The 23,116-nt window shown below is 41.9% G+C and overlaps 1 protein-coding gene and 1 long non-coding RNA gene across 2 annotated transcripts in view; one reads left to right on the plus strand and one right to left on the minus strand.

Moving 5' to 3' along the window:
* The window catches only part of MYL3 (myosin light chain 3), a 35,162-nt gene extending 23,078 nt beyond the window's left edge, over positions 1-12,084 (minus strand). The window contains exon 1 of the mRNA XM_003206911.4: positions 11,874-12,084. Coding sequence (XP_003206959.1) covers positions 11,874-11,999 — 126 coding nt within the window. The 5' untranslated portion in view covers positions 12,000-12,084. The remainder of the gene's footprint in view (positions 1-11,873) is intronic.
* Positions 12,085-12,420: 336 nt separating this feature from the next.
* On the plus strand, positions 12,421-14,450 carry LOC146544056 (uncharacterized). The gene is made up of 3 exons (XR_014884075.1): positions 12,421-12,700; positions 13,607-13,785; positions 14,109-14,450. It is a non-coding gene; the product is annotated as an uncharacterized LOC146544056 (long non-coding RNA).
* Positions 14,451-23,116: the final 8,666 nt, after the last annotated feature.

Below are 23,116 nucleotides of genomic sequence, written 5' to 3' on the forward strand. Positions count from 1 at the left end.
AATGAAATATTGTTAAGAAATATGCTTTGAAATTGCTTTGTTATTCCTGTTTTTATTAATACCTGAGCTTTAACCAATCCTTTTGCCACTTGGAAACCTTACAACTTAGTCTAAGCAAACAAGTTAATCCATGGGCTGGGGGAGGAAAGAGGAAGGATGTGGAGGAGCTCACTGCGAGTCTAAGACCAGAAAGCTCCGTAGTTTGAAGCCATTCAGAACCACTACAGTTTTAGGAGGGGCTGGAATGCTTTGGGACACAATCTGCCAGTGTGTGTGCAGTGTGTTGGCAGGTCTCTCGAGCTGAAGGCCTATGCATGGAGAAGCAGCATTTCTCATTCTTCTGATTTTGGTGCAGAGTTAACTGGTTCCTTTCACTTTGGGCCAGTCCAGATCAGGTACCCAACACATACCCCTGCCTGAGAATCGGTGCATCATAAAATCACAGAATCGTCAAGGTTGGAAAAGATCACTAAGGTCACCATGTCCAACCCCAGCCCACCCCACCATGTCCTCTAACCACGTCCCTCAGTGCCACATCTCCATGGTTCTGAAACACTTCCAAGAATGGTGACCTCCACAACTCCCAGGGCAGCCTGTACCAATGCATTACCACTGTTTCTGAGAATAAATATTTCTGAACAGCAAACTGGAACCAGAGATTCGCTCTGCCTCATTCTACTGCCATGGAGAACTGTTCTGTAGTAACTTTTAGGCATTTATATCAGCTTCACTCTTCTAACACCTTCAAATCCTTCACACAAGTCCAGCTTGGAGCTATAATTATCACTATCTGCATGCTGTTGCTGGAGAATGCAAGTTCTTCACTCAAGGTGGCTGCTCCCAAGGTCATCACTGTGACCTACACAGCAAAGCCAAAGGGCTCTTTCATTTGGAAAGCTGCACTTCATCCACCCACATCACAGCCTGTGTGGCTGAGGCTCATCTGCAGGCATTTCTGGAGATGTTTTGCTCTTGGCCAGCATGGCAGGGACTTGGTGACACTTTGGGAACTGTGTGGTCACTACCTGCCCCTGAGAAGGGATGGGGTATGTGACCAAGAGCAAAGCAGCAAATTGTCACCCCAGCAATTATTCATGTCCCCAGCTCAGCTCATGACATGTGTGCCACTACTCCCAGCAGGGAACATACATTAATGAAGTTTTCCATTCTCTCAGCACCAGGGCAAAGTCCACCAGGACACATCTTTCCAAATGCTAACATTTTTGCAAAAATTCCTAACCCAAAGCTTCTGTTTCTATTAGAAGCCACTCTCCTCCCTTCTCCAAGTCAGGATTTAACTAGTTTATGAGAGAAAGAAATAATTTCTCTCTACAGTCCAGCTTTCCAGCAACTTGGGAAAAGTTAGCACTTTGGCCAGGGCCTTCTACATGCTCTGAGCTGTGCATTTAATTTAAATTTAATAGTTATTGCACGTTACACAAATGGCGATTAAAACCATATTGATTGAGGTTTAGCAGCTATGCGAGAAATGCAGATCTTATTACAGAGCTGCTCCTTCTCCAGACTGTACTGTTAATAACACATCCAGGGGCAGATTGGAGAGGAAAAGGAGCACAGAGCAGAAGAGAAGCTGGGAGGCACGGTCAGGAGGGAAAACAGTCCAGCTGTGGGGTCGGGTGGCCATTACTCTGTTCCCAACATGGGCCAACACACCTGTGGCATGAGATCTGCACAGCTATAGACATGCAAACAAGCCTACAGGGGCCTCATCCACACCACGTGCCGGAGAAGCAGGCAAGCAAACTGGCTGAGATCTCAGATGATAAATTTCTGCGGCAGGATATGTTGCCATGAGGGCTTTCTAGGTCAGGACCTGTTGCAGAGACACTTGAAAAACCCAGAAACTGTCCAAAAAAGGGCTTATTTATTATTCTCTCAACCCATCTTTTCGAGAAGCTGCAAAGTTCATTCGGTGGCAAAGCAGAAATCAACAACCCTCATGTCCTAGATGGTCTGAGATAATGACTGCAAAGAGAAAGCGAACCAGAAAAATAATAGCTGCATCCCAACAGCCCTGTTGAGGTCAGTTTGAATCCTTTCCAACCAGTGCTCCACTTGCACAACTCCAAGGGCCATTTGCATGCCTTGCACAGATGTGAAAAGCAGAGTGGGAAATAATGCAGAGAGATGGGGGCAGACAAATAAATGATGTGAAGCATGCAGGGGCACAAGGGGAAATGCAGAGGGAGGTGGGAAAAACAATCTCTATGCTTGCTTGCACAAAATTTGACTTTAAATTTAAGACTCACTACAAAGACCATCTCCATCCCATGAGCGACCCAGCAAAGCCATGTGCAGAAAATTCTTTTGCAGTCCATACACAGGCTGCACATTTTGCTACTCGACCTGAAGATTCAGCCTTGCAACAACACTGAGTTATTTCAAATATTGAAAAAAGAAGGGAAAAAAAAAAAAAAAAAGCTTATGAAGTTTGACACGTTTTCATCTGGACATCCCTCAGCCCAGGCTGAGCTGTTTACATGTTGGGCTTTGCACATCCCCGTGCCACAGGCATCAGACACTGCAGAAAGGTTATTGTTTGGCAGCTGCACAACAAAGACTTGGAAGAGGAAACCAACCAGAAAATCATGCTACTATGTATTTTAGAGTGCCACTGAGCAATTTCCTGATTTTGGGGGGAAAAAGTCTTTTTCATGATGAATAAAAACAGGTTTGGGTTTTGTGTTTTACTTGATGACAGTTTTAGTTGGAAATGGAGAAGAAAGATTATCCCAGATTGGTCAAAATGTTCCCTTTTGCCCAAACTGTAGTAATTTTAATCACTGAAGATCTCTGGGTATTTTTTTGTATAGAAGAATGAGAGAACTCTCCAAAACTAGAAGCTGCTTCAGAAGCTGAAGCTGGTAATTTTCATTATCCTTTTCATATTTTTTGAAAACCCTTTGCAAAAATCTCTGTGTGTTTGCAAAACACTTCGGTGCCACCAAGCTGCACTTGCCAAATCTCCTAGAAAAGCATTTTTACGAGAAACATCACCCAGCTCTGAGAACAAGACAGATACACAGAGATAGCCAGATTTCTGCTGGCCCAGAAACTCCATCTGGAAAGCACTTTCAATTTCCAAAGCTGTTTGGTTTTGGCCCTGAGAATGAGTGGAATATACTACAAAGAATCCCTTTTGCTGTGTTTGAATGCATGTTTGCTCAACATCTTTCTATTTCTACCCCATTCTAGCTTGAGACAGCATTGTGCTAGCAGCTGGTGGGGAACGTCTCCTTTTTGCAGTCTGATCAACCAAAAGAGACTAATTGTGATAATCATCTTCTATTTCATTCCACAGGAGTCAAGGCAAAAGCAGATACTGGATGAACAGTCAGAATCATAGAATCATTAAGGTCATTTACGTGGTCATTTAAGACCACTAAGATCATCTGGTCCTTCCATCAACCCATTACATGGGTCATCCATGGTCTCCAGAAAAAACAAGGTCAATCAAGTCTCTCTCCTCAAAACCACTATCCCTCAGCACTTGTTGGTCTCTTTCTCCACCTGATCCAACTCCCTTATCTTTGTTTTCCCATTGCATGCCATTGCACAGTCTTGCATCCTCGCCTACATTTCTCCTTTGGAAATGTGTTCCCAGTCCCAGCAACTGGAGTCATCCCACACGCTGCATCCAATGTCACATTTCACCAGGTCAGGGCCATAAATTGTTTCCTAACCTTGAAATACCCTTTACCCTTTCAGACACTGATGCACTTCTGCAGAACAAGCTGCCAAATTCATGTCAACCCAGACCAGCTGCTCCAAAGGGAAGGACAGGAGGGAGAAAGGTGCTCTCTCTGTTATTAAAAACTGCCCCACAGCAGCCAGCCTGGCTGAGCATGTCCCATACTTTCAGAGTGACACCGACAGTGATAAATAAAGAGAATAAGAGAGCAGAGCTGTCTTTAGAAGCGTGCTATGGCAGCATGACATTCTAGCTATGCTTATCCCTGGGGTCCATCCAGGAGTGCTTAAGCAATTTGCTAATGGAACATTATAAATATGAACATTGCAAGTAGATTTTGTAGAATCATAAAATTGTTCAGGTTGGAAAAGACCTCTCAGGTCACCAAATCCAACCCCAACCCACCCCCACCATGCCCACTGACCACGTCCCTCAATGCCACATCTCCACATTCCTTGAACACCTCCACGGATGGTGACTCCACCATGTCCCCTGGCAGCCTATGCCAAAGCACTGCCACTCTTTCTGGAAAAAGAAAAAAAAAAACAACAATCTAATATCCAGCACCAAGGCAGGGCACCTCATCCACCATTCTTGAGAAAAAAACTTTGGTAGCTGCAACCAACAGACCCTCACAGCTGAAGAAGTTCAGGAAAAGGGACAAACACTTGTGCTGACAGCCCTGACAGCATCCTTTGATTGAACTTCATCTCCTTGCATATGATCATGTGTGCAATGTGCAAGATCACATCTTTGAGCCTCCCTCTACACAGTAGGATCAGGACAGTGTGAGAGAAAGCATCATTTATTAAGGGAAGTGCTCTGCCATGGACCTCAGACGTCCCAAATTTGGAGAGGAACCACTCCAGGAGGACAATCCCCTTCTAGCTCCCAATTGAAGGAACTGCTTCAACGTAAGCTGCAATCCTCAGCTCAGATCTTCCCTAAGAAGGTTCATTGACCACTGAGGTTTGATTCCCCACAGTTTCATGGGGATGGTGAATGGGAAGGATGTGGGATTTTCTTTCAGACATGATAAAAATAGCTTAAATTTGTGATCCTGAGGATCTGTTCTCTTTCACAGGCAGTCCAGAGACAAGAATTTGGAGAAGGTCCAACATTTCTTCTAGACTAGTGCCATGGGCACTAACATTCAGCAGCCAATGCCTGTATCATGGAAAAATCCCCAAACTAGTAGAAACTCATATCTTTTGAGCCATATGGTGTTATACACACCACACAGTTTTACTGGCTTGCATCCAGGTACAGCTCAGCTCTGGCAGTGCTGTATTGGAGTACTAAATGTTTGCAGTTCTTGTAAGCTGGAGCATGAAAAGAAGCCAGTAGGGCTCTTCAGCTGCAACCAGACCATGGCTTAAATGTCCCTGCAATTCAATGGGCTCCCTTCTCTACCACCACCTTATTTAATCCACTTAAGACTCTCATCTTTAGGGTGAAATGAATGAACTTTTGAAAGTACTTGTTTACCTTTACTGGGAACCTGTAGCTACTTGCTGAGTCTCATATATCTAACCTGTGAGACACAGCAAGTGAATTTCCTTTTCCTTCCTCTTCCTCTTCCTCTTCCTCTTCCTCTTCCTCTTCCTCTTCCTCTTCCTCTTCCTCTTCCTCTTCCTCTTCCTCTTCCTCTTCCTCTTCCTTCCTTCTTCCCTCCCTCCTTCCTCCCCTCCCTCCTCCTCTCCCTCCCTCCCTCCCTCCCTCCCTCCTTCCTTCCTTCCTTCCTTCCTTCCTTCCTTCCTTCCTTCCTTCCTCCCTCCTTCCTTCCTTCCTTCCCTTCCTTTTCCTTCTTCTTCCTTCCCTCCCTCCCTCCCTCCCTCTCTCCCTCCCTCCTTTCCTCCCATCCCTCCATCCATCCATCCATCCATCCATCCATCCATCCATCCATCCATCCATCTAAAATCTTCCTCTGGAGTTAGAGAAGTTCAATAATCTGCATCTGAAGATACTGTGCCATATCAATGCAATTTTTTGAGCAGTAAGAGGCATTTGCAACACACTAAATTAAAAATAAATCATGATAAACTAAACTTCATGACCGAAGTTGTCACACCTTGTAGGAGCAAAAACTCACAGCAAGAGTGGTGAGCCAGAGGCAAATCCCATAAAAACTCAAAAGTAAAACATTCTCTCTGACTTCCATGACTTTGCAATGGGGTCTTTTGTCTTTACTAAACTGTCAGTCGTTTTTCGCCTGGGGCCTCTTCAAGACTTGCTGCTCAAATTTCCCTGTGCTTTCAAGCACAGGAAGAAACCGCTGGGAGTGGAAGAGGCCCAGCATGGACTAAGTTTAGCCTGGCAGGTGACTGCCCACTTCAGAAACTTCCAAACATGTGAGCACAGGAGGGAAATTGCTTTCTAAAAGTGCTTCTACTGAGATGCACTGTGGGCCAATAACAACAGTGGTGATGACAATGGGAACATGTAACACCTGTGAGGAATGAAACCAAGGGGAAACATAGGTTGGAGAGAGAGAAAGACGAGAGGGTGTTGGGTGGTTGAACCCACGTGGTGGCCAAGTACAGCTGACTAGAAGTCTGATCTTGGAGCCTCCAGCATGTATGTGTAAAGAGCTCCCACTCTGTTCTCGAGAAAGACTTGTCCAAATTCTCACTGAGGTTTTCTAACACCCTGGAAGGCTGTAAAGTGGGCAAAGACCTGCATCTCCACGTCTTACCGAAACACAGTGTTATTTATTATTTCAAGCTGGATGTGTTGATACAATGCAAGGAGTAACCAGACAACCTTTCTTCTGAATTAGATATGTTCTTAATAACTGGATGCCTTTACAATGTCTTGGGGGCATATTTACTCAAAAGCAAGTAGAAATCATCCCACACGTGTTGAATATTAGGAAAAATTTCTGCTCTGAAAGAGTGTTAATGCAGTGACAAAGACTGCCCTGAGAAGTGGTGGATTTACCATCCAAGGAGGTGATCAGGAGCTGTGGAGATGGGGCACTGAGGAATGTGGTCAGTGGACATGGTGGGGACAGCTCTGTGCCACATTCTGTCTGGTGAGCTGTTGACAGAGCTCTCCTGGTGTAAATCAAGGTTAGAGTGAAACTGATGAATGGTGCCGAAGAATGTTCCAGAAGGAAGGGGTTCATCATTATGTTGGGATTTGAGTCATATCTGTCCCAACAAATAAGGCAGAAAAAGTCATCTCTCTCCTATGCAAGCCTTGTTGTATCATGCTTTCCAAGCATCTGTGTTGCAAAGGACCTGCACTACTGCCACAAGCTACAAACTCACTCTCTGCTGGGACCCAAACACCAAGATAAATGTGCACCCCTGGGACCTCACACTGTTTCCATCCAGGTAAAATACTTGCCATCATTCAAAATTACGTTCAGACATCCTTTACCCCCATGAACTGAATTTATTTAATAATAACATTTTTAAGTCTTTTTTTTTCTTCCTCGTGCACAGTAATAAAACACAAGTAGCTTCTGCTTTTTTAATTTCTCTCATCTCAAAGCACTTCTCACGCTTACATCCACTGTTAAGTCATACATTTCTCCTACATTCAAGCTATCCTGAAATACAGTCAGTGCAGTTAACTTCAGCCCAAAACAAATTCCTCGGACAACTGTTCTCTCACAGTCTCACCTCAGCTCATTGCTGAAGCGGGATGTGTCTGCTTTTTTCCCCTGTGGGAAGCCCTTTCATCTCTTCTTGCAGAAAAAGAAGCTTTTATTTTTGAGTGTCCCTGCAGATGTTCTGAAGCCTTCAGGGCTTCTCAAGGAGAACAGGTTTCACAAGGCCTCAAGATCACAGTGCTCCACAAAAATAAGTTCTGTTTTTTCCCCAGGCACCAATATCAGTGCATGCTGCTACGATAAGCACATCAAGTACCGGCACAGGAAAATGTGATTATTAGGGATAATTGCATATGGCAAGCCGTGTCCCTTCCAGGTCCCCACAGCTGTCTCTGCATGACCTTTTTGTACCCAGGACATTGGGTACACGTCAACCTCTGCTAATTTTAGCAGCTGAAATGTTGGCACCTAAATCCCTGCCTCATCCCCTCCTTCATGGATCGCCATCTCCATGGACTGATTCAATCCATCCCAATATAGGTGTCAAGCATCAACACAAAGAACAACTCTCCAGAGAACTTTTCTCTGCTGGTTGTCAATGATCTGTTTGGGGTCAATGATCCACTTTCTAATGGTCATTCCCCTTTTCTGTGTCACCAACAGATGACTCCTGTTTTGCATTAGTCTTATTACTTTTCAGGAGAGAAGAATTTATTTCTGGCAATACGTCCCCCTTCTACTAAAAGAGAGCTTTCAGAAGGGAATGAAGAATAAATGGAAAGGACAACCTTCTTGCTACACAATCTCCTAAGGAAAATCTGTTCTCCAAACTAAGTTCAGGGAAACTGAAATACTTTCTTAAAAAAGCATAAACAGACTCTTCAGAGAAACAAATAGACGAAAGAAAAAAGTACAAACAGCCCAAACCAACCATCCAACTAACTCAACAAACAAAACTCTTTTCTCTGAGTTTCTAGCAACATTAAATTGCACACAATCTACTTCATAAAATTTAACTTTGGGGTCTGATCCTGTAGGGCCATATAAGTATAGAAGTTAAAGTCTTCAAAATAAAACTCTGGAATATTTCTGCATACTTAAAAGGTTGTAACTCACATTTATGATGACTGAGATCCCAATTCAGGCCTTGCTATTGACCAAGAAGCAGTAAGAAAAGTGGCAGGAAAACTTGTATGATTCTAGATTGCAGAATCATGTTGATGGACCATTATCATGGCCATGTATTGTAACAGAAAAGAAGAAGGAATAAGAATTATTTTTTCTTACACAGACACATTGTAGTTTTGAGACTTTTTACTCTGTGAAAACAAATTCCAGAAATACAACTGTACAATAAATTCTGAGTAATGGATATTGATAATTCGAGATGTTCCAATTAAAGCACACATTTTTATCATTTTCAATGCTATGTTTTGATACAAGTCTGGTTCTTTCAGCTATAGATTGTCTTATGCATGAAGCATAAAAAAAGAACCATCTTCATCCCGAAACGCAGAACTGGGACGTTTGAAGAATTTCAGAACTCATTAAAACATTTTTTCAAATGTTGTACAATGATCTAGGGAGGTATTCTGATCTACACCAGATGGTCTGAGCTCCACCAGAGCTAGGTTATGGAACAGGAAGCAGTATACATTTGCCAGATCCAGCCCTTGCATGCGAATGGCTTCAGTTTTAACAAAAATATTTTTGATTATAAACACTTAATTGAAAAATTCCCAGGAAAATATCTCTAGAGAACATCATCTCCCATTGCTATGAGTATTGGGAAACAAACTACCCTAGAACCAAATAGTTTGTCTGTCAATGCTTTCCTTAGTTCATTTATAGCAGATAATGGGATACTCTCCACAAAAATGAAGAGATATTATCAGGGGATTTACTCATTTTTTAGAAACCCAGTACATGTTTTTTAGTACTTTAAAAACCATTAGAAGAGTTCATAACTTCAAACTGCACTGAAGGGAGAAATAATAATCTGGATGGGTAAGTGTATAGGATGAGTAGTTTCACAAAAATGCAGACATGAATCAATTTCAAATCCTGCTTGGCTGAAAATGTGTTTGATGACTTTTCAGTCATTGTGACTACAAAGATTCATGTCTGTTTCTTTGAGTGATGCTATTTTTTTTTTTTATTACTATTGCAGCTCAACTTTATACTGGACTTAGGTGCCCTTCATACCACAATGTCACAGTATCCCAGCTGAATATTACCATAATGTCATGGTATCCCAACTGAAGGTATGAATGCCCTCTGAAAGAAGTTACTGCAGTTTCCACCCCCCTCCTTTTACAATGCAGGAATGTTAAGTACGGAGGCAGCAACAGAGATATACGAATACCCCCATGTACTGCTTGCCCAAGGTCACAGCAAAGCCCTGCTCATAGCACTGCAGCCTTGACTCTAACACTGCCCAGAACTGAATTCCTTGCAGTGAGAATTCTTCTTGATATAGGTTGCGGGTATTTTTTTATTTTTTTTTCACCAGTATTTAAACTGAAAGGTTGGAAGGTTGTTATGATTTAAGGCAGAAAACCATTGGTTAGGATTCCCAGCTATAGGACACAGTGCAGTTACAGCAGCCCACAGTTCATGAGCCACCCGTGAGAACTTCTGTGGGGTCCTCAGCAGTGAAGAGACACACAGTAGGGTCCCAGAGACATTCATTCCTCACCTCAGACCTGAGCTGGTCTATGGATGGCAGTGGGGCTTTGTGATTTCTTTTCTTTGTCGTTATCTACTCTTGTCTTGTCTCTCCTGGCTCACCATAAGCACAAGCAATCACCACGTCTCCCATGTTATTGGTCTCCCTCATAAACAGGAGGGGGAATAGCTGTTTACAAGGATGGATAGCGATAACACAAGGGCGAATGGTTTTAAACTGAGACAAGGGAGTTTTAGGTTAGATATTAGGAGGAAGTTTTTCACTTTTTCACCCAGAGGGTGGTGAGGCACTGGAACAGGTTGCCCAAAGAGGTTGTGGACGCCCCATCCTTGCAGGCATTCGAGGGCAGGCTGGATGTGGCTCTGGGCAGCCTGGTGTGATGGTTGGTGACCCTGCACATAGCAGGGGGCTGAAACAGGATGAGCATCGTGGTCCTTTTCAACCCAGGCCATTCTATGATTCTATGATGTTAGTTATCCAATTTCTTGCAGGAAACAGGAATTTCTTTGGTTGTTTTAAACTAATAAACAACATACTTCTCATTGATATGCAGTCATCACGTGGCACAAGAAGGAAACCTGTGAGGTGCTGCAGAGCTTCTTTTTTCTCCATCTTAAAGGACAATGCTTTACAAAAGAAAATCTTTCCATGCCTTGCAGTGTCTATGTACTGTGTGCTATTTACTGTGCAAAGCATATAGGAAAGCCACTCCCAAAGATGGGTGCAGAGATTTCTGATATTCCCTGTGAATTTGTATGATGTGGAAGGAACAAGGGAGAACTAGTTACCTTCAGAATTTTCTTCGCTTATTTCATTTCTATAAATCAAGATGCCACTTTTTGAAACTTCATGATTATTTCTGAAAGAATGTGTTTCTTTTTTTTTTTTCCCCATCACACTTTGAGGGAAATTTTCTTTTACAAAAAAGACTGACTTACCTGCTGAACAGACCATTATCATGGTTAAAAGCATCTGAATGAAAAACAGATCTCCAGCCTCATCTTACTGGAATTCCCTACTTCACAGCTTCATAACCCGTAGCATTTCCTAAATGTTGGTAGTTCCCCATCAAAGGGGTGGTTTACTGCAAGGACAATGATGATGGCAAGTCTCAGGCAGCTGAGAGACTGATTTACACAGGCAAGACCAGTGGCACAAATTCTCTCAAAACCTACTTCAGAAATGTCATTAATTTTGTCTCAGCACACATGAGCAAGACTTCAGCAATCCCAACTGAGATCAGCAGAGATTGCTCTAAGGAGAGAGGCTCACGTTCTGTTAGGGATCATTGGGATGGACTGCCAAAATAGCAGATCATTCAGGAAACCTTTTCTTTTTGATGGAGTTTCTCTCTCCCTTCCAGAATACACAGACACACACAAACACAGCGTTTCCTTGTCATCCAGTTGGGCTTTTCAGGAAAACTGCAGGAATTGCTGCTGGTTCACTCTAAGGAAGTTCCACGCTGGTGATGTCTACTATGGTGCATTGCAGGAGGATAGCAATGAGTCCACTGAATGATCTAAGCCCACCCCAAGCGGCCTTGGCCACTGACTAATCAGTGCCAAGTCCTGAGTACGGTCTACCCTTCTTGGCATCTTCCTATAATATTCCCTACAGAGGAGCTTTTACACCCATTAAGGTCAGTGGAACTTCCAAGCAGCTAAATTTGCTACTTTGGTTATTAAAAGGGTCAAACAGGTCTGGACATTGTTAGATCGAACAAGATTTGGCTTTTAACTTCTCTATTTAGCAGATTCCTCAATGAATTTGCGTTGACTCAACCTACAGCAATCATCTTTTCTGCTTTTTGCCCAAAATACCAAATACCGTGTCAACACCAGAACCACCACCAACCCAAGTCCCACCAGTCCTGGTTGCTTCCTCCCCTTACTGTGTTAAAAGGTACATACTTTGATAGAAGCTGGGTTAAATTCAACTTCTTTTTTGGGCTCTGGTTCTGCTGGTTTAGGTGCTGGTTTGGGTTCTTCCTTCTTGGGTTCAGGTGCCTTCTTAGGTTCAGGCTTCTTCGGAGGCATGGTGCCTTGCTGGTGGGCTGCTTTTGGAAAGGAGAGAAAGAGACAGACAGGCGAGAGATGGCTGCTGCAGGAAAAGTCACCAGTGCACACAGGTCTTTATCCCTGTCCAATCTCTTGAAGTCACAATGTGTCACTCTCAGACCTGTCACATGCCAGAGCTTACAATGGGGCCACTGCTATAAAAGGACAAGACACTTGCCCGGCTATTTTAAAGCCATCCGATACGGCATTGTTACGAATTAGCACTTAAATGGAAGAAGAGATTGGGGGTTTTAGGGCTAGCTGGCACTGGCTCAAGCATTTTTAGTCCGGGTGTGCACGTGTGTACATGTGCACTGAGGAGGTTGGGTTACAGCCCAGGTCCCAAAGATGGGTTTTACCCTCCCGGGGCACTGCTGACACCTTCCCAGCTCACCTGCTGCAGACTGTCTCTCTTTCAGGCTGGTTGGCACCCCTGGCCTTTGTTGTGACATGGCCCGTTGAATGGCAAGCACTGGCTTATATTTAGATATGAGGATGGAGTGATATGGGAGGTCAACCGTCATCATAACAGCTGGTGCAGGGAAGAATTCGTATCCCAGATCACATAAAGCTCCTGGGAAGGAGAAAAGAATGAGTATTGCTCACAGCAGAGTGCATCTATCAAGCAGGAATACATACACACACCATGCACACACACTCTGGGATAGCACTGGGTGTCTGTAAGTACAGCCTCATGGCTGAGATTTTCCAGACCATTTTGAAGACTTGAATGCCAAATTCCCATTAAAATAACTAAGATAAGGGTATCTATTCAAAGCTTTTCCTAATCTCAGCCTTACTTTGGTTTAAATAACCCCTTCAAAGCCAAACAGTTAACAATTTTCGGATTTGTATTTACTTACATTATTTTTCTAAATCAAGATTTCATGCTTATAGAATTCATTTCAGTCATTTCCCCATTGCATAGAATTTATTTCTTAGCCACAGAATATGATTGCTAACTGTTCCAAATTACAAATGTGTTTGAGATGGGGATCTATGCTGGTGTTTCAACCAAATATCTGTTGAATTACAGATCTCTTTTACTGAGTTGCTGTGCCATCTTGATAATCTACCATTCAGACCCTTTGGAGATCTATTCTGACAGCACAAAGAGCTTGAAACCCCAGTGCCTGTATTAGGCACTCCTCATTTCTATGTATGGATCTGCTTGGGCTTCATCCTGCTGCTCCCAGATCCTGGTACATAGAATCACAGAATGATTAAGGTTGGAAAAGAGCTGTAAGATCACCAAGCCAACCCCAAGTCCCCAACCCTTCCCCCTCCCCCATGCCCACTGACCACATCCCTCAGCATCTCCCCAGCCACAACTTAATGCCATTATTTTTCTCATCCTATTGCTATTACCTGGGAGAAGAGGCCAATCCCTACATAGAGGTGCTAATAGAGAAGGGATTTGTTTCCATGAGAAGGTGTACAGAGAGCTGGTTCTGCCAATTCATTTCAGTTCACCACAGCCACATCCCCTCTCTGATGGAGCCCAACAGTCCCAATGTATTTTTGCATGATCACCTGAGAAAGGAGTGCCTGACAGCAATTTATCAACCTATACTTAATGCGTTCAGCCAGGTGAGTGGTTCATCTTTCCTGTTGACTGGATCTCTGTTGACCATGGAAGGACCACGGATGAAGCAGAGCCACCCAGCTCACATAGAGACATTTTCAATGCAGACATCCAAACTGGATAAGACGAACCCTACCTATGCTGAATTCCACCTTCTGAGACTTCCTTCACATTGCAGAGGTTTGCCTTTAAGTTTATATTTCTCATTCACATTCTGCTCCTGTTCTGTCCATGACAAATAAGAATTAAGTGCAGAAAATATCCAGGTACCCCATTGATCAGACTAAGAGATCCCTGCAAACTTTATAAGATGCAGATGTTTCTGCAAAGTAATAAATGAATTCCTGGATTGTTTTCAATGCCCTGTAAAAGGCTTTTCTACTTATTCTTCTGCATTGAATTGAATAATATCTGGAGGACAGTACATGCTTTCCTCTGGAAGAAACACCAGGGGGGAGCTTCACCATGTTCCTTCACTACAATTTTCTTTCTTGACATTGCAGCAGGCAGCACAGACACAGGAAATTCTGAGTTCTACTAATTCAAGCCTGCAGGGCTACAGCTTGGGATCTTGTGATAATAATGGTAAAGAAGACCCAGAAAAGTGTATGAAAGCATCACCATGTTCGGATGCTCAGCCGAAGCTTGTAAAATTAAGGAATTGTACAGTCCTATAGGAATTACCTGAATATGTTTGGTTTATATTCATGATAAAATGATTTAAAGGACATGGTTTAGTGGGGAAATATTGGTGGTAGGTGGACGGTAGGACTGGATGACTGGATGGCCTTTTCCAATCTTGGTGATTCTATGAAAATATATTCATGATATAGCTGTCTCAGCATTTCTCATTAAAAAAGAAAGAAAAAAAAAAGCATCCTTTTCACTTCTGTTAAAGTCAAAACAGCCGCAGCACATTGCCCCTTACTATAAACAGTCTGTTTTTTTTGGAGGGGAGGTTTCTGGCAATGCTCAGAAATCTCAGTTAAGTAGTTTTGATTTGTAGTCATTGTCCGACCTGTCTGTTCCTCTTCTAGACCCACGGTTTTTTGCTGGCCAGGCATTTGTTTTGCAAACAGGCCTATCAATGGCCTGAATGCCCTAACAGATCAGGGTATTTCTCTCACCATTGGGCATCCCTTTCCTTTGTCATGACAGTGCAGCATACATGGAAGGCAACACCCTGATCTATGTGCTTTCTGCACATATGTATGCAAATATTTGTTGAAATATACAATGCTAAGGCAAAGCATGGAGATTTTATGAGTTTTAAACATCTACAGGCTTGGCTAACCAGTGCTGGGTGGAGGTCTTGGATCAATTGTGCAGATTAAGTATATTCCAATGCCCTGCAAATCCTTCTGTAATCAAAGCAACTAATCTTGCCCTAAATTCCCCATCCACCTCTTCCATGAAGATCCATAGAGTCCTAGCAGCTGCAAATAATAATAATAATAATAAAAAAAAAAAAAATCCTTGGCCAAAAATTCTTTTTCCTATTAATAGGATTTGAAGAGAGGGGAGTGTGCTCTTCAGTTTTTCAGTCATGCTCACAGCAGATGTTAGTAGCAGATCTTAGTGCCAGAAAGCAGTTTCAGAGTTGTCCTGGAGTCCAACAGAAGAGGCTGGGCTAGCTGTGAATTTTGTAAAATTCTCTTGATTGTTGGGATATGATAAGTTCCTCTTGAGAGATGGACTGGGATCATCTTCAAAGTGAAAAGAGCACATCAGGAAATTTCCCACAGAATAAGAAAAGAACTTTAGAACAAGAAAAAAAGAAAAGAATATTAAAAAAAAATGAAATATTTTGGCCAAAATATGCATAATTTAAATTTGGGAAAGCTGCCACATCACCTTATGATTCTCTCATCCTTGATAAGTCCATCTGTCTGGTCTTGCTACATTTACAGCAATTTGCCACACTCCTCCTCAAACCAAATGGAGGACGTTGTACAGATGATGTTAATCTCTTCTTCCAGAAAAAAATTAGGACCTGAGAAAAGCTAACAATTTTCATGAAATATTCTTGTGGACTGTTAGTACTGAACTATTTAGGGCCAAACAGTATCAGCTTTCATACATTTGGTTTCTCAACTTTCCTTCAACTTCATATAGGTTTGTTTTTTTTTTTTTCCCCAATTCAAAATAAAAATAAAATAAATCTTTGAGTTTAATCTTAAATTCTCTCCTGAAAAACAACTATTGATGGAAACCCTCCAGACTTCTTTGAGTGAGAGCACGTCAAGGATGTTCTCTCTCCAACCAAAAGTGATTGTGCAACTTTTCTCTATAAAGAATGCTGTCCTTAGATATGTAAGATGGCCACAGCTTGAGTGCCTTCCCCAGAGAACCAACGATACGTGTTTTGAGAATGTTTGCAACCAAAAAGATGATTTTTCTGCTTCTTCAATCCCCAGCCCAGAAAATGTGTTGTCAGCTGTTGGACAAAGAAAGCAAGCTCTAAACCACATCTGCTCATTTGCTACTTAACATCTGTGCTCTAATACAAACAAATTATGAACAGTAAGTCAGATCGTTTCAAATGGCAGTAATATTTTAAACATAGTTTTTTTGGGGTTGATTATAGAGCAGGACAGTTTTTGCACTTGTGCCTTAAGACCTGAGTTGTTAAAACAAGACAAAAAGATGCTGCAGAGTGGGTTGTGTCTGAATGGAGAGAGAAGGATGTAGTGGACAATGAAAGGATGTGTATGCAATAGGAAGCTGATGCAAGCAAAGGTGGATGAGGATGGAAATTAAGGTAAAATTAGATTGTTTTCTGAGATAACTGCTGCTGTTTCCACTTCTTGTTGGGTGATTCATCCAACCTATATTACTGCTGTTCCCAATAGGAACATCAGCTTGAGAGACAAGCAGATGCCTGCCTTTGGACCTACTCTTTAGCTGCTATAAATCAGTGAGTTCCACTGACTTCAAGGAAACTATGCTGATTTATACCAGCTGTGGATATGGACCAGAATAGTAGATTGTCTGGCAGTAACCATCATTTACTTTCTGACTCTTAGGATCAGGAGAACACATGTTTGCTGTTCATTTTTTAAAAAATAATAAAAAAGGGAGAGGAAAGGAGAGGAGAGGAGAGGAGAGGAGAGGAGAGGAGAGGAGAGGAGAGGAGAGGAGAGGAGAGGAGAGGAGAGGAGAGGAGAGGAGAGGAGAGGAGAGGAGAGGAGAGGAGAGGAGCAGTACCTAAAGCAATATCTATTTAATGCTGAAGATACTGAGCAGCACTGATAACAGATTCAATGGGAATGTGCTTTTCTTCCTGAAAAGCTGTGAGATTTGGTGGAAAAATGGTATGCAGTGTATCTTGAGACAATCTGAGTACCATAGGACATGGAGCAGAACAAAAGTGCTGTGTGCATTCAGCAAAGGCATAATTCAAAGCCTGTAAAAGGCTGCAAAAAATCAACATCATCCTTCAGTTGTTTGATGAATGGAAAAAAAGTTAGGTGTCAATTAAAAAGGCGAATTAGCAGCTGTTTTTCATGCTTCATGATCACTTTTTTAAGCAATAGTTATCTTTTCTTCAGAAGATCGCCTAGTTTCTGTTAGAAACACTAGGGCACAGTGATGTCATTTAATTTTAGCACCAAATACATTCCTAGCTTTTGGATGAGCACCTTTTCTTCTTCAGAATGAAGAAATACTTCCAGATGGTGATTCTTTCCAACTTTTGTTCTTTAAAACGAGTAATATGAATATCCTTCATGACTTACCTATCTCTGTGTATATCAACAAAGGAAGTCACACCAGTTCAGAAGGGAAGCTTAGCTTTCAGATGTTTAAACTGAGGAAATTCCACATTTCCATACTCTTACTATCCATTTCATTTCATTCACAGGGATATTGCTATTTTCAGTTTTCTTCTGGTAAAGAAAAACCAATAATAATGCAGTCCTTAAAAGGTAAGCTAAAGGGAACATGCCTGCACCAGTCTCCATCCATCACAGGCTTTCCTGCCTTTGTCTCAGGGACTTAACAGCCCATCGGTATTCTGAGAACTCTGGATACTAATGGACTATGAGCAATTCAACTGATGGTCTTCTCAGGGAAGAAGTAAAATAATTAGCCTCGGAGGCTGACAGGTTGACAGCAGGTTTCCACCCATACTCTGATCACTTGTTACTTAGTAAATTCTTCTTTTCAGGGTGACCTTGCAGATCCTAGAGTGGATGCTGAGGGCAGAAGGGGTAAATGGAAATTGAGTTATGCAGAAATTCCATCCACCACAACCGTTTCATCATTACGTTGGGTTTTCAGCTTTACAAAACCTGTTATGAGGAGAATCAGATATACACAACTGAATTCAGTGGAGCTGTGGCATTTTGCTCTCTTCCTTTCTGATCGTTCACCCTCTCCTTTTGGTACTGGATGAGATCAGCAGCTCATATGGCACTGCAACTATTTTTACTGCCTTTACTGTCCCCACTTGTACTGCAGTGTGGCTGCTGTAAATTTCAAAGCCAAGTGTTTCAAGTTGTTCCTAAACCACTACCAGAGACAGCTGCAAGGCAAGGGATGGGCAAAGGTGGATTTCTTCCTTGACTGACTGAAAAAACACCCCAGAGCAGATTAAGCTGAGGCTTCTAGAAAACTGAAATGCATTTATAGGACCTTGCTCTGTATTAGGGAAATGACCCCAATGAGTCTTGTTTTGGATAGAGAAGAAGTATAGGGATTTATCCAGATTCACCAAAACGTCTGAGGAAAGGACATCTCAGGAGACTTCTCTGAGCTCATACTAAACATAGAAGATAATCATTCACCCTTCATCTGTAACATCTCACTCCTCTCTGCACCATTGTCCTATAGCAGAACAACTACCTTGGCAGGTCATTTCTGACAGCTGGCCACTGTTACCCACCTGAAGTAATTAAGACTCATTCAAGCTCATTTTAAAAAAAAAACAAAAACCAAAAAACAAGAACAAAACAAAACAAAACAAAAACTCATCAGGGCCTGAAATTAACAGTTTGATTAACAGTTTGCTTGTAGGAGGACACAAAAGGTAGTGCATTATCATGAAAGCCAAGCTTGCTTCCACACTGTGTCTACAAGTGACCTTTCCCTCCTTTCTCCTTCCCTCTATTGTTAATTTTGATTAGGTTCCTGCATCAGATCCCCCCAACTCTGTTCCAGTGCTCTCATAATGACTGCACCAACGATACACATTAATTGTGCAGAGAGTTTTCTCTACCCCAGTCAATACCCAAACACAGACTCAGCAAAGTTTCCTGGACATACATAACCATAGCAATTAAGTACATCTTTGAGAAGCTCTGAGCTTTCGTTATCTCTTCATGTGATGAGATGAAGACAGAAATCCCACGTCACAGGAAAGAGCCTTCAGCAAGCCAGGCCTCTGCTGAAACTTTCTGTACAACACCAAAATAGACGTACTCAGCTTTTCTCATTCTATTTCCCATAGGCCAAACTCTGCCTAGAGATGAGAACTGTCAACTTCAAATGAACCATAAAGACTCATGAACAGGCCCTGCCACTCATTCTCCTATTTCTCTTTTTATTACAAAAGTAACTTAAATTCTGGGCCATTACCAAAAAAAGGAAACTTTTGCAGCGATGGTTAAAATATTTTACACCTTATAATCACTTTTGGTTATAATTTGAGTCACATGGTCTATGATTTTTCATTTGAGTCACAGGTCTCATGGCCCCAGCAAAAACCACAGTTCCAGACTTCTAGTTACCAATATGAAGACTGAAAGTATGTAGAAATATTATATAAAATATATAAATAAAAATATAAAAGTTCAGAATATACCAGCACAACATGGGAGAGAAAGAAGGAATGTTATTCTGTGCATTTATTTTAATGGAAGGATAGATGATTTGGCCATGGTCACACATCTGAGAGAGAACTAGAACATAAATATATTTCTTAAGAAGTTTCCATGCTTCAATCTACATCCTGGAAACTGATTGCAGTTGCTGCAGATAGAACAGGTCCTCTGTGATGGGGACATACTCTTTCTCTGGTGCAGCAATGTGTTAAAAGTAAACAATTTGATTGTTATTACCATCAAACAAATTGATGGTAATACTCTTTTTTGTTGTCATTTGTTTTACTAAGTAGATGGGGTATCCAAAGGGAACAGGGAGTTTTTTCTTGTGATGTCACACATGTAACATTAATGCTACTTCCCAAAATACTCTGCTTTCTATTTCATGCCCTGGAATTTCTGGCCTGACTGTGAAACTCAACCCCCACCATGAAGGGCTGTAACCCAATCTGTACCAACAGCTTGGGAACAATGGCCACATAGTGAGGTCTGGAGGAGGAATGTCCGGAATGCCCTGGGATGAAGGACTCAAGGGCTGGCTCTGCTCTGTGCTCTCGAAATCCTGAGAAGTCTCCTCTGGCACCGCTTGCCTGAAGAAGCCACGAAGGTGTGAAAAGAGCTGAACTATGTGTGAACAGTGGAATTAAATCATTGTGATATATAGGCACGGTTCAGCCTGTGAACAGGGAATATGATCCCATGCTAACCTTCCAGCATTCATACCCAGGATTTGCCTTCAAGTATATTTCTAGCAACATTTCTTTCTCTGCCTTAGCTGTCCTCTGATCCCCTTGTTTATTACTTCTTTGTTGGCACATTTCTTAAGGAGCTTGAGACATTTTTAATATAGGTTTCCACCGTGCATGGGTACTGACATCTAATTGAATTTGTATTGGTTTTCAAAAATTACCCTTTTTCCCTTTTTCCATGTACTCTTCATTTCCTTCTTATTTATTTATTTATTTTTAATTGAATTAACAGATTTCCCACATACAGACTGAAAAAGCTGGAATACAATCTGTAGAAATATCTAATGATTAAGGAGTGCACGAGCTCTGTGGTTGACCAGCTGATACACAGGTAAAAGTCACTGAATACCGTATGAGATAGGAGAGTCAGAGATTTGGGAATCTAGAAAGCTCTGTATCATGAGTCAGTTCTACTTTGTATGTATTTTTGGGTAAACCAGTACATATCACTGATCTCTGAAGTGTTTAGGCTGAAGATCTTTCCTTTGACTCTGTCAAGGAAAAGTTCTACTAATGAATACCCTTCTGCATGGGGAGTACATCCACAAGACTCTTTTCTCCTTTCCCCATAATCCTCATACACCTGTTCAGAGTGACTTGAGTATGTTGACCTACCACACGTCTGCCAAGCTTGTCCACCTGACTTTACCTATGAAACAAAAATGACTACTTTGTAGTGGGAGGACAAATATACACAGATCATATATATTGCAAGCATTCTGTGACTGGGTTACTAGAAGACATGTGAGATCACGATTGGTGATGTGGTCTCTATTTTTTTAATCCTCTAGCTTTCTGTTTAAAGCAATACCAAGGGTGCCTGGTGCATCTGGGACTGCACTTTTTGTGTAGGATACACTTAATTATCAAACCTTCCCCCCTCCCCCTACGACACAGCGTAAAAAATGTTTCTAGTGAAGCAGACAAAATCTGAAAATGAAAACATACAAGCCCACTTCCACACAGAACATCCCAGATCTCTGCAAAAAAAAAAAAAAAAAAAGATATAAATAAATGAAAAACATAAAACAGATATCAGTCTGATACTGCCCATTTTTTGTTCTGAGAATTCCTCCAGAGATGATGTTGTACAGAAAAAGGACAAAAGGTGTCATGGGGAGAAGGTGAACTTGAACACTTTCAAGAGGACAGTGGGGTATGTCCCACTCTGTGCTGTGATACCCACAGGACATGTCAGCCTATTACAAAAGCATCTAATGAGCCATGGCCAATATGTTTTGTCCATGGGAAATTCTACATCTAGCACAAAGATAGACAATGCTTTCTGCCATAGTAAACAGCCTTTTTGTTAATCAGCAGATAACACATGACAGCGGTTGAAGATATGTTGGGCATCCCTTTCAAAGATTCCAAAGAAATGTGTATGCTAAGACTGAGCACTCCAACAGGTCTTGACTCCAGCTCACGGGATAAGAGCTGGGAATGTTTCCCTGTACACAACAAATAGCATAGGAAAAAAAAAAAAAAAAAAACAGAGAAAAACTTCTGAGAAGGATAAACTAGTCAGATGGAATGCCTGCCAGGTGAGTTTTCCAGGTCTCATTGAGGCTTTTTTTCCCACTTGTGTTATGCTGAATGACAACTGCAGAGAGAATGGTCATATTCACAACAGCACTGCACAGGCTGAAATAAAGCAGCACATCACCCTCGTTCACATCTGGTCTGCCAAGGGGGAAAGATTAAGTGCAATCTGATGACAGTATTGTTCTACCCATTCTCATAAAACAGAGTCTACCAGATTTTCCCTTCTGGTTCATCAGCTGCAAAGCACGTGGTTTCACAAAACATCAGTCCCTGGACACCACTTGCAATGTGTTAGATGAAGTGATGGGTGCTGCTCAGGCTGTAGAGTAACAGGAGCCATAGGACCACCTGACTTGTTGCTACACTAGCTCAGAAGTTGATTTAAAGGGAGGGAGGAAGGCAAGGGGCTTCCAGTTGTGTAAATCATCATCTGATGATTACTGATTGGTAAAGGGAGAGCTTCTCTTTTTGTGAAGTGAGGAAGGCCATGTTCTGTGCAGCACATCCATCTCAACCACATGGCAACCTATCAAATCCTGTAGGCAAACCAAGAGAGAAGCAGAGGTAAGTTTGTTGTTTGTTTGCAGAGAGGAAGAGGAGATTCCTCTACAAGCTGCCACAAAGCATAAATCCAGGAAATATGAACTATGAGGACAGAATGAATGAGCTGGTGTTGTTTTGGCTAAAGAAGGGTGAAATAGGGGAAGACAATGCAAAAACCTGACAACCTCTAAGCACATAAAAAAATATTTTAGCGCATGCAAAAATACTCACTGCCTGTGACAACCATTTAAACTGCAGGGCAGTCAATATTTCTGCGTAAATGTTCAGAGAAAATCTGTGTCAGAATGAATGCAGTGTGCTGGAATCAGTGTTATGGAAAACTCTTGTCTGCTGGAAAGCTTTAGGATGAGTTTAAATAAATAGTTGTCAGGAAAAGTATAGACATAATTGTTCCTGTTTTGGGACTGGATGGTCGTTCAGGATCTGCCAGGACACTGGGATTCCCTCTAGGAATCAGTGCTAATCCCACTCTCTCACATAGGCAAGACAATTAGCTGCTTAGGTTTCCAATCACAGCCCTACAACAAATGAATCTTAACAGCTCTGCTGTGTATAGCCAGTTCATTGGTATATAGTGTCCTTCATTTAGGTTTGCCTCCCTTTTCATTCTGTTCTTGTTCTTATTAACTGAGAAGCATCAACGGTTGCTTATTCCTGCAAGATTAGAAATTATTTACAGCCATATGGATTAAACAGAAGGAAAAAAAAAAAAAAAAAGAAGGAACAAAACCCAAATAAATATCACTAAATATAGTTAGAGCCAGCTGGCTTTAGTTACAATTGTCTCAATGCAGCCACACCAAAAGAAATCCCAGCAAAGTTCTATGGCAT

This window comes from Meleagris gallopavo, chromosome 6 (assembly GCF_905368555.1).
Source record: "Meleagris gallopavo chromosome 6, MGAL_WU_HG_1.1, whole genome shotgun sequence".
In the NCBI taxonomy this organism is placed as follows: domain Eukaryota; kingdom Metazoa; phylum Chordata; class Aves; order Galliformes; family Phasianidae; genus Meleagris; species Meleagris gallopavo.